This window comes from Poecilia reticulata, chromosome 1, assembly GCF_904066995.2.
Source record: "Poecilia reticulata chromosome 1, P_reticulata-male-v2, whole genome shotgun sequence".
In the NCBI taxonomy this organism is placed as follows: Eukaryota; Metazoa; Chordata; class Actinopteri; order Cyprinodontiformes; family Poeciliidae; genus Poecilia; species Poecilia reticulata.
Window position 1 is genome coordinate 20670255 of NC_088830.1, and position 19877 is coordinate 20690131.

The window sequence follows — 19877 nt, forward strand, 5'->3', positions numbered from 1 at the left end:
ATATATGATAACATACAACAATGTATTTAGAAACTTAGTAATTTTTAGGATGTGCGTCAACGTTAGTTTTCTGCAGCAGGACAGCTGTATCCATCTCCAGTCCTCCAGAGCTGCTATCCTGCAACATTTTGATGCATCCCTTCTCCTGCACACCTGACTCAGATGAATGTCTCATTGACAGGCCTCTGCAGAGGTGGAGGACTGAATGCTGATAAGGGAATTCACAGATGAGATTCAGGTGCCGGAGAAAGGATGCATCTAAAAGTTACAGGACGGATGACTGGAGTTGGGCAATTCTGATGCAGAAACGGTGGAAAATAAAATTAAAAAAATGCCAACGTATGGAGCAAATAGGAATATGAATCATGTCTTTAAATGGTAAATATCAAAACTGTCAGCTGCCCTGATTACTAGAAAACCTGTTACCCATCTTGTCAGACTGATGCGCTCCATTTAAATAGCTTTGAATCTTTAACAGTGGCTTCCTACAGAACTATTGAATTATCTTCAGAAACAATAATTGTCATGCTAACATTGAGTCCAATCCCAACAGTTAGCCCCACTGTAATTGAGCTTACAATACAGCCTATACCATTGCCAGCATCACAATGAACTTCAGAGGGAAGAATAAAAAGAAGCCCTATCACTCACAGTCAGACAGAGAGCAGTTCTTCAATATCTTAAGTAGCAGTTATAGTAAAAAGTAGCGCCAAGGTGGTAGTTTAGACACTGTGCAATGCCACTGTGCTGCCAAACCCCTCACTGTTTCAGGTGATTTAAGCTTAATGTGGCATTTACTCATTTTATGAGCACTAAAACCAATCCGACGGAAAATTTTAAACAGATATTAGATCTGTACCTGATAAATTTGTGAAAACAATTATCGTTGTTATTTATTGCTTCGGCTTCACCGTACAAGCTGATTTGAAACATCTAAATATGAACATCTGAAGCATCTTTAACTTGTCAATGAAACTGCTCATCTACTGGGATGTTGACGTCACCCAGGTTTACAGGTAAACATCTCAGAAAGAGAAAATATATGGTGAGTTGTTTAGATGTAAATGGAAAACCGGTTCCAGGTGATGGAAAAGTAGCAGTAACAGAGATAACCACTTTTTAAGCTACGCAGAATAAGATCTCTGAAAGCACAACATGTTCTAAGTTGAAGACGGCGGGCTGCAACAGCATAAGACCAAGGTAGGTATACTTTTGTAAGCTACAAACAGGAAAACTAGGCTAAAATTCCCAAACATTCACCAAAATAGGACACCAAAGGATTGGGAGTAAGTTGTCTCATCCGATTTTGGTCTGCAACATTCACATGGTGAACTCAGAATTTGGCATTTATAAACATTATGAAAGCATGAGTCCATCCTGTTTCTTTAACACGGTAAAAGGCTCACTTTACTCCAGTGTCCTGGATGGTCCTGATGTCTGAATCTAAAGAGCACCTTTTGGGAAGGAGAGATTTGCATAATAGACACATCTGCAGCAATTTTATGATATTATCCCAACATGGACTAAAATCAATTTCTATTAGATTCCTGACATTCCATTTGAAGTTTTGTAATGCCACAGAAAACAATAAGGCAGTTCTGTTGAAAAAATCGGGAGTAGGATGGTGTATCTGATAAAGTATCTATAGTGTAATCTATCAGAAATTATTCTTCCAGCATAAGGACAACTGATCATCTTTGGTCTTGTTCTCTTGTGATGCAAATGACCCATAAAACACAAAGCAGAACTAACAGTTGCCCCCTTTCTTTTTTTTTTACAAACATTGTAATTTGTGAAACCTTGAGGAGGAAATCCATATTCATTACCTGCTGTTTTTATTATTATTCTTATTATTCTTGAATACAGTATTTTTTTTGTTTTTAGTGGGGGAAAAAATACTACTTGATAGTATCTTACCAGATAAAAAAAAATGTATGGGCAGTTTGTTTGTTGGAGTCTATTGCAGGGGACTGCCTAGTTCCTTTTTTTTTTTTTTTTTTTGGTAATTGATTTCTTGAGATGTGTGCTTCTTTTGTCTGTTCTGGATTTTTGTATCAGTGACATGAAGCCTTTAGGGCAAGGCAAGTTTATTTATACAGCACACAACAAGACAATTCAGTGTGCTTTGGTTGATGAAAGTCTAAATCACACGGAAAGGGGTACGGAGATAATCCACAGAATCACATTTTTACCGCGGCTCCCAGCTCGATGGAGATCTGCAGCCTACACCTAAAGCTCTTGGTGATCTATGTCAGATTACCGTCAGTCACGAAGCCGCTCCAACCTGATCCAAGTTTCTCCGAGATGATGTGGCTGAACATCTCCATCACCTTTCGCATTGTAAGCCTACTGGCAAAGCATTTTAGAATGTTTTTTTCTGACTGCGTGCCTGTTTTGCAGTACAACATCCGAAGGTGTGATACTGAGTCAGGCGTCGGATCACGCTGTCAGCCCGACAGATGGGCATCAGGCGGCGCGCCTCTCTCTCTCTCTCTCTCGCACGCTGTCAGCAGAGGATCTTACCTTGGTGAGCTGAGCGATCTTCTTGCACATCTTGTTGTGCATCTGGTAGTCATAGAGCTCCTGCTCGATGGTCGCCAACTCTGCCGCAGTCCCGTTGACGGTGGAGCCCGGCCCGGGGGACTGTGCAGCCTTACCGGCGCCTGAAGCCATAATGGAACCCCCCACCACCTCTCTCTCTCCGTCTCTCTCTCTCTCTCCCAGGGGAACTTCCCAAGACCGGAGGATTGTCAGAAATGATCCTTCCGCCTCGCGGATGAAAAATCCCACGGAAATCGCGTCAGCTTCCTACTCGCGCATCTCATCCCTCCGCGCGCAGATCCTCTCTCGGCATCTCCAGGAATCCGGCGGTAGATCGTCGGGGCTCTCCTGGTGCGTTCCGGTTGCTGCCCCGCTCTCCTCCTGCTGGCCGCCCGGTGATCGCGGAGGTCACACGCTGGAAGTCCATCGGGGACGCGCTTGCGCCAGCCGAGCCTGTCCTATTGCCAGCAGATGTATATATTTTGTCCTTATTCTAATAGGGAGGATGTGAGCGTACAGTGCGACCACCTGTCTGGGGGCCGGGGCGGAGAGGGGCGTGTGTATCTGTGGAACATTACCGGAGACAGCTGCTGGAGAGGCTCACTGCTGCAGTGCTGCCCCGCCCCTGATCGCTCTACGGAGGGGAGGAGGAGGAGGAGGAGGAGGGTCTCCCGGGTCGGTGTGATCAGTTGGATGAACATACACAGAGACTATAGGAACACCGAGACAAATATGCATTGTAATAGCATTTAACAGAAAACACCCTCAGAGGAGCTTTATGGTGGCCCAGATGGGAAAGAGCAATGAAACTGTTGGACAAAACACAGCAAATCCAGAAAAAAAATCCAGCGTTCTGAATCCCATTTTTACTCCAGGGATAGCTTTCAGTGAAATGTAGGACATGCACAGGGGCGGCTGCAGTTAACAAAAGGGGTGATCGTTTGCTTTGCCACCCTTATTCTTGGGTGGCAAACCAAAGCCAGAAGCCAGAATCTCCATTGCTTTTTTACTGTTGGGGTCATAAATGAATCAAAAATACATTCATGTTGACAGAGGAGAAAGCAGCACAACTCAGCTCTCCAGTTAAGGAAATACCAGTTTTAACAGCTGGAGGGTTATCTGCCAGTGACCACTCTTGTTGTGTCACTGGCATGTGACTCATCAACTCCTGTGCTCTGCTGCTCCTCCACGTTTGTTCAGCATTGCCAACCCTTGTAAGTTGCAGGTGCCAAAATGAGTTTTGACCCACACCCATGCATTTATCTATGCCTCACGATTTTACCAAGGCTGGGCTTCTCTTCCCTGTACAGCACATTCTTGGGTCCACTTAATCCAACCGATACTGGAAAACCAGTTGGCTCCAAATGTTGGATCACACACTGATATGAAGAAAATTAAACAATCTGAACACACTTGGGCAGAGTTGTCTAGCATAAAATGTATGTCCAGTTAATCTCTGATGATTAGCCCACTGACAATCCTATATGGAGCCCATAGTTTAAGACTGCCAGCAAACTTACTGTGGCACCCATGCCGCTTGGTGCCACCAATGCTCAAAACGCACATGTGCTATAGGTTGTTCACCCCCCCACACCCCCCCTAACAACAAATCCATCACAAATGGGATAATGATGTGTTATCTTTGCTGCAACATGAATACATACTGTAGTATATTATACAATTAACAATTAACTAAACCAAGGTACTAGTACAACAAATACTATCGAAACAGGGTTTTATATATAAAATGTGCATTTCTGGGTGCAACTCAAGCAGCAACGAGACAGAGGGAGCTGAAGGGTCAGAGGTGTCTCCACCATCTGTTCAGGAGCTGAGTGAGACATGCTGCAGGAGCAGAGCTTATAGGACGCTGTCAGGCACTCCTCATTCTCTCTCTAGGAACATTTTGAACTACTATCATCAGACACGCATCCAGCAGCAGTGAAAATAGAACCACCAGACTATAATTGTTAAAATGCTGAGCTCCTGTTTAGACAGTTTACACGACTTACTTCAACATTTCATTACATAGTGCAGTTGTTTATAAGTTTTCGGTGAACATGTTTTTGGCTACTTGTGTTTTCTGTGAGCTACGTGATGATATTTTACTGTTATGTGGAATTGATCCATGGAAAAACATTTGCTTGTTTTATTGTGGACATACAATACAATTAAAATGAACTGATTTCAATTTGTCATTATCTGAATAATGGATGGAATTACATTCAGTACATTCCCCAGAGTGACAGTTTTAGCAAATTCATGATGATTTGTAAAAACATTGGATATCAGTGATGCAGAGGCATAGCTTTGCAGTATAACTATTGCAACATAAAAAGGGAGAAAGCGCAGGAACAACCAGTAAGTGCAAACTCACAGTTAGAGCCTTCCCTCCCATCCAGCAGGTGGCGGTAGAGGCCTAAAGGCTTCATAGAAAAGGAAACTCGCCTCCTACGGTTGAATTTGAAAACAGGCGGCAGTTTTGCGACTAGAAAGCTCACAGCAAGGTAAACGTATAACCCTTTTAAGATTGATAGCCGAACCATTTTCATGTAACATTAAACTTATGTTGTATTAAACAAAGCTCGGTTTGTCGGGAGGGACTTGCTTTTTGGCTCTTGTTTACGTGTAAAGTGTGTCGGACATCTAAACAATCAGACTGCTGCTGTGTCGGTGCTGGAAAAGAAACGTTACTCTCTACTTTGCAAAACGTCTGCTGTTGTATACATGTGTTTTCATATTTATGTGATACTTTTTGGTGTTAGATGACTGCGGACAGTGAGATAGAGCTAAAGGAGGCGTTTCAACGGGCTCAAAAAGGACACAACAACAAGGCGAAGCTGGTGGCGAGCCTGAAGAGTCGCTACAACAAGGTACAGCTGCTGATCGTGCTACCTGCCAAACACACCTTTCTCTAATAAACCCGTTTCAAATAAACACTGCCTTACTTGAACCTTTATAACCACACACTTCAATAGATTTTATTGACAATCTTATGTCATAGACCAAAATGCATGGTTTTCAAAAAATTTTACAAATAAAAGTGCAACTACGGGGCTTTAGAAGTTGCATAATTTGGTTGCAATTTAATTTCGGATGGTCTAAGAGAACATTAGAGAAGAAACGATGCCATGAAGACAAAAACAAAAAGAACACAGGTCAGGGATAACGTTGTGCAGATGTTTGAATACGTTACACCAGTGATCCCCAACCCTAGCCTGCATGTTTTAGATGTTTCCCAACTTCAACACAATGATTCAAGTGTTTGAATTGCCTCTTTAGCACGCCTTCAGTTGCTGCTAACCTCTGTTAATCACCCATTCATTTAAGCCAGGTGTCAAATAGCAAGGAGGAACATAAAGCATGCACGACATTGGGCCAGGATTGGAGAACTCTGTATTGAACAAAATCCCAGATTTTGGAGATCACACGGAGTGCTGTTCAATCCATCCTCTGAACAGCATGAAATGAAGTTTGTGGTTGATACTTCAGCAAGACAGTGTTTTTTTTAAAATTATTATTTCAATCCAAAATACTGTTTTGCTTCTATTTGTTTTAGAGTTGAATGTTTGTCACATGTTTCACTTCCTCCTCCAGCTCGAGGACAAGACTCTGTTCCATGAAGAGTTTGTCCACTACCTGAAGTATGCAATGATTGTGTACAAACGAGAGCCTGCTGTTGAAAATGTGATCGAGTTTGTGGCCAAGTTTGCCACAAGTTTCCAGCCTCCGCCCAATGCAGAGGATGAGCAGCAGGAAGAAGAGGAGGAGGAGGAAGAAGATGAAGATGATCATCCGTTTCTGAGTTTCATCTTCAACTTTCTGTTAGAGGTATTAAGCGTATATGATATTCTTTTTGACCTTTATTAGCACTCAGCAGTATAAGATTTATCTAAAAGAAGACTTTCAGATTCCAAATTTAAAAGTGTAAAAAAAATTATTAAACATATTTTACAGAGTAGAAATTTTTTGAGGACATGCACCGCTACCTGGATGTCTAAATGACCCTTCACAGTTAAAATACCTGCACCACCAACCTGATGTGACGACGTGAAACTTGTTGGCTTTTCCCCCTCCATTTCTCCCTTCAGTCTCACAAAGCCAGCAATCACGCAGTGCGCTTCAGAGCGTGCCAGTTGATCAACAAGTTGCTGGGCGGCATGGCGGAGAACGCCCAGATCGACGATGACCTCTTCGACCGGATCCACCAAGCCATGCTGGTCCGCGTCACGGACAAGTTCCCCAACGTGAGGATCCAGGCTGCTTTAGCGATGACCCGCCTCCAACAGCCAAAGGAACCCGACTGTCCCACCATCAATGGTTTGATTTTTTATTTTATTGTTTTACTTGTTAATTTTAAATCTTGTAAGTATTGCACTTCAGAAAGTTGCTAAGCACCCAGTTTTATGGCTAATTTATTATTTATCTGTTTTGTTCTGCTAATGTACATGTCTTGATAACTGTCGATCGTTGTTTAATCCAAGTTTGTGATTCCTCTATTTGCATTGGCCCGTCAGCTGTCTCATTCTTAGTCTCGTCTGTATTTTCAGCTTACATGTTAATTCTAGAAAATGACAGTAACGCGGAGGTGCGACGTGCCGTTCTTTCCTGCATCGCAATGTCGCCACGGACTCTGCCTAAAGTTCTCAAACGCACTCGAGACATTAAAGAGAACGTCCGCAAGCTGGCCTACCAGGTACACATGCAATCAGTCAGCTAAAAGATGTGTGTTGGTAAAATGCTGGGAACTCTGGCTTCTTCTGTAATTTCACCTTTATTTTCCTGTCTTCGGCTAAAGGTTCTCTCTGAAAAGGTTCACATTAAAGCTCTTACCATCGCACAGAGAGTCGGTCTGCTGCAGCAAGGTCTCCATGACACCTCAGGTAATGTTTTGTTTTTTCATGGTTAAAAATAAAAATCTCCATTGCATCAGAATGGCTGTGGCGAACAGATAAAGTCTCGCTTAACACTTTGACACAATGGCATCAGTACGTATTAAAAATATCATCAGGCTTAGATGTATAAAAAAATATTTTTAGCCTTCTCAAATCTATTAAAAATCTATCAGGTTGATGATTAATTTAGCTTAAATAGCACCTTTTAATATTTAAACTATTAGTGTGTCGAAACCAGTTTGACCTTTTAGTGTAGTTTCTGTTTCCAAGAAGTTTAAGATACAAGACGACAATAAATACAAACATGGAAGACATCTTTTATTGATTTTAAAAAGATGTCTTTATATATTTCAGTTTTTTTGTGCACATTGTGGCTCTTAAATAAACTTAAAGGCCAGTAGTTTCAGATGAGTGTGTTTGTGTTAAATCAGTCTTTTCGACCGGCTTTGTGTGTCTCAGAGTCGGTGAGAGACATCGTTTGCAGTCGCCTGCTGCCGGCTTGGCTGCTTCGGCTGGATGGAAACGTCATCGAGTTGCTCCATCGGCTGGACGTGGAGAACTGTGCAGAAACCGCTATGGAAACCCTGAAGGCCATCTTTAAAACGATGCCAGCCGAAGAGCTGCTGCAGAACAGAGCGCAGCTCGACGACAGGTAGGCTCTCGGATTTCCTTCTTTCATGTGCGCCAATTTAAACATCTCTCTGACATAAACTAATAAAGTTTTGATTTAACAACAGGAAGGTGATCCCGGAGGACTCTTTGACCTGTGAAAATGTTCTTTACTGGAGATCTCTGTGTGAGTTCCTGAAGGGTAAAGGAGATGATGGGGAGGAAATGCTTGAACAAGTGCTGCCAGATGCTGCAACCTATGGCGACTACCTCTTTGGGTAAGTTACTAGATAAGAGAGTCACAAAATAAGTATTGTGCAGTCCGTATTTTGCATTTTCAAAGTTTATTCTAAATGAGTTTGACAAAGTCAGTGGATTTCAAAAACATAAGCTTTCTGGTTTGGTTGGACCTTGTAAGATATGAAGAGATGCACACAGAGAAGTGCAGGCAGTTGGTAACTTGAAAAACCCAGTATTTTTCCATCAAGTGAATGCACCATGGATCAACAGCAGCTGAAGTCACGCTATTGGTGGAGGTGCAAACAGTAGAATACATAGCATAGGAATTGTGGGAAAGAAAGTTGTACAAAATGGTGACAGAGGACTGGATGAGCAGTTGCATGTGATTTTTTTAAATTATTTTTTTTATAAGATTTTTTCTTTTAAATGTGCACAAAACTTTCATAGATTCAGTACAAATCTTGTTCTTCCTTCTGTTATATTTGCTTTGTGGAAACTTGGCAGGCTATAAAATTAAAACATATTTTCCAGATATTACAAAGAGATATTACCCAGCAATGACTGCAGAAAATAAATGAACACTTTAGAGCTTTATTTCTAAGGGCTGTAATCGATTTTTAAATAGTTGCTTTTGATTTCCATTTGGCTGGAGTCTGTCTCCCCCTCTAGAGTAAGATCTTGTGCCTCTTTGTATCAGCTGCAAAGAAAAATATGTTCCTTTGTGTTTTTCTTGTATGTAGTTAATGTTATTGTAGCTACTTTGTGACACAATAAATCTGAAAATCTAAATTTCTATGACAATGTTGTAACCGCAGGTATCTGAAGGCCCTGTTTCCTGAAGAGTACTTTATGTATGTAACTGTGTGGATAACTGAAGCCTTACCATTTAATTTATTTAAAGTGTGACTAACCATTTGTGTGTGTTTTACTCACTTTTTTTATATTTAAGTGTGACTTTTATTTTAAATAAAAATGTGTTTTTTAGCTGCCAGGCTTGCCTAAGATGCTTCATACTTGAACTTGCAGAAAGCGACTTACTGCGTACTGCCTTGCTGGTGTGTGTGTGTGTTTGTAAAGAGTTAAGGGTGGAGGGTGATGCTACTGCTGGAGTTTAACTGACTCTTTGCTTTGTCTGCTGTAGCTATCTGAAGGCGGTGCCTGTGCTGACAGAGGAGCAGAGGGCTGACTTCAACCAGCTGGAGCTCGTCATGACCAAGGAGTTCATCTCCCAGCAGCTCATTCATCTCATCGGTTGCCTCGAAACCAACGAGGAAGGCGGCAGGTAAACCCAGAGCAAAAATATCTGGATGTAATGCCAAACTGAATCTTTGTCTATGGATAAGTTGATGAATGGGTACAAGGGTGGATGAAGCACACAGACTTAGATGTAGATGTACAAACTAAAGCTCAGTTTCAGTTTACTATCTATCATTGTATCCATTGGCTCATCAATCTGTCCTTTTTTTTAATTTTTTTTATGCAAAGCTGGTAATGAATTTCCCAACAAAAAATGTAAAAGAAACCAGAGCGATCAATAAATTCCAATTAAAGATGCAAAGATATAAAAATTTGAGCTGATATGATTGCTGTTGACCAATAACCGATATTTACTGATGTATATGTTATCCTGGACTTTCAACATTATCAAAAACGACCATACCACTTATGTTGCTTCTCTGCCTCATTTAAACACTCCTGCACTGCATCCCTGTCACATGACCAAGTAAACCCCATATGTCCAGCCTCCTCCACTGGAAAATAAACATACGCTGTTAATATTGACCCGGTTTTACTTGTCGGTTTATTGATCTTTGAGAGGGTGTACTTGCATTATTATGCCATTACCTGAAAATGGTCTGAAATAGACATTATCGCAATAACTTCTGTCTCGTCCATCTATCTGTCAGTTTGTTCTTCCATTGTTTCCAAAAGGAATTATAAATTCAAAAGGAATAAAAAAAAAAATCTATAGAAACTCTGAATCTGTTGCTGAAGTTATGGAACATAACTTCAACAACAGTTATGTGACATACCGTGCCATAACTTTCTGTATGATGATATGTCGGACTAACTGAGTTGTGTTCGTAGGAAGCGTGTTCTGGCGGTTCTGCAGGAGATGCTGGCTCTCACGCAGACCCCATCTTCTCTGGTGTCTCTCCTCACCGAGAAGCTCCTCGCCCTCATCCCAGACGACCAAAGACGCATCCAGACCGTAAGCCGGACTTTGACTTTAGACGAACATTTTCATCAAGTCAGACGTCTTGTCAACTGAAGTAGATTCTCAACAAGAGCCAGTTAGTCGGAAACGGAAAAACAATGCAGTACTGACTCCGGTGTCTCGGTCTTGCTGTTGAATCGTTACCTCTCTGAATCATGTTTAAAGGAGCTGGCTTTCTTTAACAGGTGGCAGAGGTCATTTCAGACGTGAGAGAACCCATCATGGAGGCCAGTCAGCCGGTGGATGAGAACAGGAGCCGCCGGCAACAGGTCCAGGTGGGCTAGACTTGGAGAAACATTTTCCCAGATTGCATAATTGCAGAAAATTATACAGCTGTTTTGTTGAACAGGTGAAACCATCACCTGATGGTAACATCGTAACAGATTCGGTCAAAAACACAAGTGTTTATTTAACTTGTGTACTTCATGCGCTAGTGTGATTGTATATTTACTGCTTATTAGGACTGCAACTAACACCCATTTCTATTGATTATTTTGACGCTCTGCAGTGTTAGATATACATTCAAAGATAAACAAACGAGTTCCCTTTTTAAATGAGAAAGAAAAACATGTTCCCGGAAATGCAATATCATAGCATCACTTTCATGTAGTCAAGAGAAGCTAAAACAGTCCCACTTGCAGTTCTGAGTAGAACATGTTTACAAACTGAGAAGATATATTTTATCTTAAATGCCAAATATGAATAAAGTTTTGGCTTAATTTCTGCTCGGAAGGAGGTAATCTTTCAGCAAATGGCCCTTACTTAAGTCTGTATTCTCTAGTTATAATTTAAATTGATTATTAAATTAGTTGACTATTATCTCAAGAACAATCGATTAATCACGATTAATTGTTTCATCTCTACCGTGTATTGGTTTCAGTTTACCTTACCCGGTTGTAACCTTCTGGATGAGTGGAGGGGGGGGGGGGATTTTGTCCACTCTCCTAGTTAACTCCAGCTAAGGAGTGACTCGACTCATCCTCCTCTTCCTCTCTTGCGGTTCCCTCCAGCTTGCAGAGGTGAAGGTTCGCCTCATGGAGGCCAAACAGGACCTGGAGGACTGCATCGCCGCGCAGGACTTCAGTCGAGCAGCAGAGCTGAAGGACTCCATCGCGGGTCTGGAGGATCAGAGGAACCAGGTCCTGCAGGAGATCTCACAGAGCAGCCAGCCAGTCGACAGGGAGGCTCGCGCTGAGAAGGTGTGCGAGGACACGAGAAGATTCACAGCAGTCGTGAAAGATGGATAAAAATGTAACACAATATTCTGCGACAGAACGACCCAGAGACTCTCCTGAGGTGTCTGACGATGTGCGCCGAACTGCTGAAGCAGATGAACATCAAGACTCGGACTGGTCCCACTATAAGCGCCTTGATGTCATCACTGGTAATTAGTCTGCATTCGATTCATTCTGGTATTTATTTGACCTACCTTCCTTCCAGTATTTATTTATTTATTTTTTATTTCTTGCTTGTTCTTCCTTCTGAACTTGCTACCTCGATTTCGTGCTTCCTTACAACGTCTTTCCCTTCTTTCTTGTCCTTCCTTCCAAGTCCTGCTGACTGTAACATTAGTAATTGATTAGAAATCTGGGATCATTTCACAGTAAACTTTTGTATTTCCAAAATGACCGAGATGTGTTCAAACTGGAGTCTGGAAAAGTTTTAACTCATGGAATGTCAATCAGGCGATTAATGATCACAGAAACCAAGTCACAGAAAATTTGTGTTTATTGTAGTCGATTCAAATTCTATTAAAGTTTTTGCTCAGCGTTGTTGAAGCTACAGAGCTGCTTGTAGCTTCAGTCCATCAAGAGCTGGACTGAAGCTAATCAAAAGCTTCAGTCCAGCTCTTGATGACTGGACTGAAGCTTTCCTGACTTAGCCTCTCATGCGGCACTGCTAAGTTGTTACTGGAGTAAAAAAACGGTTCAGGAATCGTTTTTGGCAGCTGCTAAATATTCCTCAAACGTTGTGCCCATCATTTAACAAACATGCTCTTCAAAGTGGTTCCTCCAAGCTGCACGGAGTCTGACTCCGATTCCTTCAAAGCAGCAGAGGGGCTAAAAAAAGAAATCAAAGCAATTCAAGTTTCCCTGCTAGAAGTGGCTTTTTGGGGGGAACTGTAGAAGTCGAGGCATCAGAAAAATGTCAACTTTCTGAACTTACTGCAGGTATACAGAGTAGATGACAAAAAACACGAGAAAGCAGAAGGAAGGCGCCGTTAAGAGATAACTACAGTTGCAAACAGATCTTAAAAATAGCATCTGTCTAAGACTGTTTTAAAAATACTTCCTCTTCAAAAAGGAGAGAACCCAAAATATCTCTATCAAGAATAGAGATAAAAGAAAAATATTCCTCCTTTGAATCAATCTGTCAGAACGGGTGTTCACTTAGCTGAATGTTTACTCAGCCTCATTTTATCAATACTGTATTAATCCGTTGTTGAAACTGCAGAATTGGAAACAGCAGAGCGGTGGATCACGTCTCATTTCCTTTGCTTTTCCTCTCAGGTCCTTCCCTCCATAGCGAACGCTCACCCTGCCGTTCGCAACATGGCCGTGGTGTGTTTGGGAACCTGCACCCTGCACAGCAAGGAGCTGGCCAAGACCCACATGGTCCTCCTGCTGCAGGTGAACTCATTTCTGAACAGATTCTTACCAGAGTGTGCAGATTTAGTTTTTTTTTTTTTATTTGCAGCTTCTGATGCTTGTGTGGGTTCACAACAACTGCTGCTTCGTTTTCTAGCAACAAATCCTTCAGCCTGGCTCAAACATATTAAGTTAACGTAAACCGAAATGAAGACACATTCATACCTCTTTGCTTTTCCACACTACAACCACCAGCGTTAGGTCAACACAAAGAAGCACATAATCATAGTGTCTGCCCATCCTTAAAAAGTCTGAAATTTATGTGTCTAAAATTAAAACTTTAAAAGGTCTTAAATTCATTTTTAAAAAATGCAAGTGAACCTTAAATTCAATTTTAGATTTTTATGAAATATACTGTCATCTCGTAGTTTTTTTTCCCCCCTCCCTTGCAGGACTTTTCTATCAAGCAAAAATATGAGTTGTACTCAGATGTTCTGAGGTGGTTGAGGCCACCAGTAGTTAGCTGCTAATATACCCTTGTTGGCTAGCTGGTTAGCATTTCTGCGTCAATCATGGGCGATGGGCTCGACACACGGGAGAGCGATGAACAGAGGCAGATGAAAACCATCGCCACTCTGGATGAAACCAAAGAGACGGGACGCAATAATGACGACAGCAACAACAGTTGACATCCACAAACAACCCCAGAAATCTCAGGTTTTGCAATGCTTAATTGTAATGCAGCAAGTTCTCAAAAAACACCTCCGAATGTTTTTTTGTTTTCAGTTTTAGACATCAATCAAGGTTGTGTTAGAAATGCCTTAAATTTGACTAACTGAAACCTACAGATCACATCAAATTTTATTTGTAAAGCACATTTTGGCAGCAAAGCATTTCAAAGGGCTTTACATCATAACAAGCACAAAAACACAAAGTCATGCAACATAGAATCAACAATCAAAACATTACATTAAGTCAAATGCCATCGTTAAATTCGTAATTTATTATGTTTCAAATGCAACTCTAAACAGGTGGGTTTTTAGTTGAGATTTAAAGGAAGTTGGTGTTTCAGCTGTTTTTCAGTTTTCTGGAAGTTTGTTCCAGATTTGTGGTGCATAGAAGCTGAACGCTGCTTCTCCTCGTTTGGTTCTGGTTCTAGGGATGCAGATACCCAGATAATTATTATGTGAGGAAATAAAGCAATGTTTTTCTCTTACCTTACATCAAATATAGTCCGGTTTATGGTCATAAAGTGACAAATCCAAGAAAATTTGAATAATTTTGCGAGCCACTGCAGGTAATGTAGTTCTTAAAGTTAAGAGCCACCATAGATCTGAAGGCATTAATGAGAACAAAATTAGAATCTGGGTTTTCATTTTTGTTTTTTTCTCCAGATCGCCCAGCTGGATGAGGTGAAGATCCGCATCAGTGCTCTGCGGGCGATCATTGACCTGCTGCTGCTGTTCGGCTTCCAGCTGCTCTCTGAAACGGCGTCCGTTCAGACCGTCCAGCCCCCACTGTCACCCGACAGGCAGGAAGGCGACGCGACACCAGCCGAGGACAAGGGGAGCATTCCAGAAGACACCGCACAGAGCATACTGGTGATGCTGTCAGAGTTCCTGGACAGTGAGGTGAGCTTGATTAATTTGTACACCGCTCTGACAAATAAGTGTTTTGTGTCTAGCGTTGAAATTGGATTTAATTGTGATGAATCGATTACTGAAATAACTAAATTAGTAGTTGGTTAATTGTTGCACTCGGCAGTAATTAAGCCAAAACTGTACAAAACGTATGTACATTTAGTCAAACAGCAGATGTTGTGTTTTATTTAAGATAAAACAAAAAAAACTGTCTGTAAATGTTTTACCCCCCCATAAATCTATTAAGGAACCTTTTTTATTTATTTATTTTTTAGAAAAATGGTAAATAGATCAGTCTTGCACTGTATTTTTAAGTCAAGAAGAAGGATGAGATTTTCACATGTTGATAGACAAATTTTTTTTGTGCAGATGAATCCTTTGGTACAAATGATGAAGCATATTCGGATGGAATGATGGTATTACAGTTGAGGCAATACAAATATTTTTATTTAAATAAGGAATTCAATAATTTTTGTAGTTTTATATACATTTCCAAAATTTTAAGAAAGAAGCTTAAGAGGTTAGATTAAAAAAAAAAATTGCGCAATAAGCCAATCCATTAATCCAATTTTCTATTAATCATCAGAATAATCCATAAAATCGCTGCAGCCATATTTGTGTCTGACTTTCGGAGGGATTTTGAATGTTTTTCTGTTAAACAAACCCAGATGTCTGACCTGCGGACGGAGACGGCAGAGGGTCTGGCCAAGCTGATGTACACGGGCCGCATCTCCAGTGCAAAGATGCTCTCACGCCTGGTGCTGCTGTGGTACAACCCTGTCACTGAGGACGATGTCCGCTTGCGCCACTGTCTGGGAGTTTTCTTCCAGCTCTACGCCCGCGAGAGCAGGTCCTCCAGTGATAACAGCCTCAGGTTTAGTCAGAGGATTTCCTCTCTCTGCGTTGTGATTACACAGCAGTTGGTGTTTGTGTGACAGGGCCCACCAGGAGGTCGTGGAGGAGACGTTCCTGCCAACGGTTCGGACTCTGCTGAACGCACCGGCCACTTCTCCACTGGCTGAGGTGGACATTAACAACGTGGTTGAACTACTTGTTGAGCTGACCCGTCCCAGTGGACTCATCAAACCTTCAGCTAACACAGAGGTGAGACGGAACAACGTCCAAGAACTTCAGCAACTTCCGACATGCAAAGATCTTCTGGCAGAAGATCGTTACAGAATGTTGTTTCTTCACTAACGATCTTTAATCACAGTCAGGCTTTCACAATACAGATGGTTTTTTATCAAATTACTTACAACTGGAATCTATAATTAGGGGGCGACTGAAGGAAGTATGTTGTGCTGGATTTTATTTAGAGGCGTCATTCCTTTGGACACAAATGCATGTAGTAAAAATATCTTGAAAACCAATCTTCACAATCATGAGCTGTTTAGTGTTGGCTTATTACATTTGATAACATCTGAAAAAGCTCGAAACATGTGAATACTTCTGCAAGGCACTTCACACATGACAGCCATGTTCACTGAATTTCAGTAGTCTGTATATGCCTGACCATTTGTCCTGGTGTGTTTTTTTTTTTTTTTTTTTCAGGAGGTGTGTGTCCATGACTACCTGGCAGTGCGTATGTGTGGAGAGATGCTCACAGATCCCACTGCGCCTGAAGTCCGCCTTTACGCCAAGACTCTGAGCAACCTGGAGCTCAGCAAAGAGGAGACGGTGAGGGACGACCTGACTACACTGCTGCAGCAGCTCGTACAGGTACGGATGAGAACAAGACCAAGCACTTTGGTGCCGTTCGGAAGCATTTTGAAACGAACCGGGCTTGAATCTACGCTGCAGTTCCTCCTGTCTCACGGCTCCTCTTTGGGTCCTGGCAGGTGGTAAAGGATCGCGTTTGCCTCCGTGCTCTGGAGAAGATGCTGCGTCAGCTGGTGGACTCTAAAGAACAGGCAGAGGTCGTCAACGCCAGTGCTCTTCAACCACTGGACGTCAACGCAGACGGTACACACCTTTAAATATTCTCTCGTCAAGCGAATTGATGTGCGTAAATCCAATTATACCTGGTGTGAAGGAGTGGCCTTATCACCTGAGAGACGCTGAGTGTATTTCAAAAAGCTTTCATTTCTGTAAATATGCATTGTGTCTCTGTAGAAGCAGCAACAGAAGATCCATCAAAATCCACCAAGAGACCTAAGAGAGGTAACTCAGACCCTATGCCTGTACATTGAGTTATTCACAGCACAGTTTTATTTATAGAGCTCCTGACAGGAGGAGGAGGTGACTCAGCTCCAGGAGGTAACCTGAGTGTCTGTCTGCCTGCACAGGTCAAAGGAAAGCCAGCACTGCCAAAGGGGGCAGGAGGCCGAGCAGAAAGGCTGAGTCATCAGAGGAGAGGTGAGTTCAGATCTATTTTAACAGGACAGAAATATGCCAGTTTTCTTTCACAGTCACGCCTTTACATCCTGTGTGCATCTGTGTTTGGCTGCAGTGATGGAGAAAACGTCCCAGAGTCCGTTCCTGTGGTGCGTTCGTCACGGAGGGCAAAGATTGCTGCTCTGGAGAAAACCAAACTGGATCTGAACCCTCTCATCAATCAAGAGGCCAATGTGTCGTGAATGTTCACTCTTCAACAGTTTAAGTGTTTTACTCAGCAGGAACAGAAATTTATTTGTCTCCTATTGCTGTTGGTACATGCAATGTCTATATAGTGATAATTATTCATTACCTACTGGGTCTTAGTAAATGCAACTAAGCTCTAAACATTCACGGCTAATAACTATTGCTGTCATCTCTTAAGCTTTCACTGAATTTATTTGTGTGGCATTATTTTTTCTGCCTTAACTTTTATAATAAAAACAAATAGAAAAATAAGTGGTCTCCTTTACTATATGTATTAGTCATGAGTACCGTATTTTCCGCACTATAAGGCGCACCTTCAATGAATGACCTATTTTAAAACTTTTTTCATTTATAAGGCACATAGAATAGACACTACAGTAGAAGTGTGGAATTCTTCCTTACTTTTCTCTCTGTCCTCTCTTGTGTCCCATCTTCCCTCTTTTGTCCAGGAATGTTTGCAGGTGTAACTAGGGCATTATTCTAAAATTTTCAATTTTTTTTGAATGATTAAAAAAAAAAAAGCTTAATTATTTTTACTCTACATACATTTCTATAATACCCTCTGAGTTTTGCTTTTTGAAATGAGACAAAAATTATGTCACAATATTCTATATATTTACCTGCATGTTAAACTCAAATTGATAAAAAACAAAAGAAATTCTGTGCTAGCAGCTTGTTTTAAACATGGCTTAAACTTATGTTTCAAAACAGCCTACAAGTGTCAAACCTTTGGGTTCACTCTAAACTGAAGGCTCGTTAAAGATATGTACCACATTGGGCCATTCATACAGCATATTTTAACAATAATCACTCAGGATCTACTGGAAAAGACTTTATTGATCCAGTTACAGACACCTCTGATGAATCTGTAACGCACTGTATAAAAACACTTAAAAAACACATACAACAGAGCACCAGGGTTATTCACCACAAGACCGAGCCTTACAAACCTCCCTTATGATAAAAATGCAACCAGTGACAAATCTATGCAAATGTGTAGTCAGTCATAATACACACTGTATGGTTAAGTTTTGACCTATGTGCTCTTAGATGGCAGGAAAAGCAAATTGATCCCAGATTAGTGTTGGTCAATCAATTCTCTGGCCTCATCTATGACTACTAAGCTAAACAGCAGTAGGCTTAGCACAGCCCCAGTGGAGGTAGGCATCTTAAGAAAAAAACAAAAAACACCAGAGAAGCAGTAACATCTCCCATCTGTTCATATACTGCTATAATGAATAATGCTAGAAGTAGAATATGATTTAATGCTATGGTGGGAAAAATAGTTTTTGTTACTTTCCTGCTTCTATGAAGAGAGAAAAGCAGAGCGATCTGCTTTAACCCATTAAATGCTGAAGTGTGAGGACATCGGTGACTGCAAGCGCATACTGACATGTTTTAATGGGTTAAAATCTCATTACATGTCAATGGACAAAGGTGAATAACATCCCAGGGCAATGGTAACTGGGTACATCCATTTGTCTGTCAGCAATAAAATAATTTCTAAATAATGATAAATCATCTGGCTTTGTATTGCACCAAAGAGAGTTTCTAAGTTTACAGTAGGACCTGGGGGTGGGATATGGGCTGTGCAAAACACGGGAGGAGGAGGAGCCTGTGTAGTGGGATTAATAATCTCACGTGGAATAGTGCAAGAAGTACATCTGGCAGCAACTAAGTGAATGCTGGAGGTAAAAAAGAGACAGATTACTAGGTTACGACTAACCACGAAAGGACAGAGAAAGCAACGCTTATGTCCTACAACTGCTTGGTGGGACACAACAAGGAGCATGTAGTCCCTGCAAGCTTGCAGATGTAAAAACAAACAAAAAAATAATTAAATGCTTTTAGTTGGGGTGACAAATTACCAGCTTACCTGAAAGGGACATAAAGTGTCAATTGAGTTACAATTCATCAAAGACCATTCCTTCATTAAAAGTATTTTTGTGGTCTGCTAAGTCAAAATAAACCAAGGGCTTGGATTAGACAAACATTGTTAAAAGTATTTCAATGCTTTATCTTTGATGCGATAAAAAAAAAAAAACTAATTAAAGTTTGTATTTTAAGAGTGCTAAAATAAGAGCTGTTATAAATATGAAAAGTATATATTTAACAGATTTTAGAACAGGAGTGATTTTTAAATAGCAAAATTACAAACTGAAAGAAGAGAAGTGGTGTTGACCTTCATGTGGGGTGGAGTTGACGGCGCTGTGTTGATGCAGTCGAGCTCCGTCTTTGCTTACAACAAGGCTTCACTTTATAAATATTCAACCTATTAAAACTCTTGAAAGTAATGAGTAATGCTCTAATATACACGATCAGAGAAAAGAAGCACATACATGTCCATGGATAACAATAGTGCAACATCAAGCTTTTTTTTTTTAAGTTAGACTGCTACATAGCTGCTGAGTGTAAGACTGAACCATAGTGAGGCGGTCAGTCCACGTGGTCAGCTCAACGTCCAAAGGCACCAGGTTAAACTGCAGCCTCATCCCAGAAAGAGGAGGAGCCCTTGCTTCATTTAGGTTCCTGGCAGAAAAACAGATCATTTTAATTTGACAGGCTA

The 19877-nt window shown here is 41.2% G+C and overlaps 3 protein-coding genes across 4 annotated transcripts in view; 1 reads left to right on the forward strand and 2 right to left on the reverse strand.

Moving 5' to 3' along the window:
- Nucleotides 1–3107, reverse strand: part of fam184b (family with sequence similarity 184 member B) — a 32016-nt gene extending 28909 nt beyond the window's left edge. The window contains exon 1 of one of the 2 annotated variants that reach the window (XM_008413083.3): nucleotides 2524–3107. In XM_008413083.3, the coding sequence (XP_008411305.3) occupies nucleotides 2524–2673 (150 nt within the window). In that variant the 5' untranslated portion in view covers nucleotides 2674–3107. The remainder of the gene's footprint in view (nucleotides 1–2523) is intronic. The other variant, XM_017306089.2, reaches the window with a different exon arrangement.
- Nucleotides 3108–3167: 60 nt separating this feature from the next.
- ncapg (non-SMC condensin I complex, subunit G) lies at nucleotides 3168–17563 on the forward strand. Its single transcript, XM_008413072.3, has 22 exons — nucleotides 3168–5048; nucleotides 5307–5414; nucleotides 6139–6372; nucleotides 6633–6861; nucleotides 7092–7237; nucleotides 7340–7424; nucleotides 7896–8088; nucleotides 8174–8323; nucleotides 9427–9567; nucleotides 10374–10497; nucleotides 10689–10778; nucleotides 11514–11702; nucleotides 11777–11887; nucleotides 13014–13133; nucleotides 14486–14722; nucleotides 15400–15581; nucleotides 15670–15835; nucleotides 16283–16450; nucleotides 16570–16693; nucleotides 16844–16891; nucleotides 17017–17086; nucleotides 17181–17563. Exons 2-22 carry the CDS (start codon nucleotides 5307–5309, stop codon nucleotides 17305–17307), a joined length of 3042 nt encoding a protein of 1013 aa, XP_008411294.1. The 5' UTR covers nucleotides 3168–5048; the 3' UTR covers nucleotides 17308–17563.
- A 567-nt stretch (nucleotides 17564–18130) lies between these two features.
- lcorl (ligand dependent nuclear receptor corepressor-like) overlaps nucleotides 18131–19877 on the reverse strand; it is a 28966-nt gene continuing 27219 nt past the window's right edge. Inside the window, exon 8 of the mRNA XM_008413050.3 lies at nucleotides 18131–19840. Coding sequence (XP_008411272.1) covers nucleotides 19833–19840 — 8 coding nt within the window. The 3' untranslated portion in view covers nucleotides 18131–19832. The remainder of the gene's footprint in view (nucleotides 19841–19877) is intronic.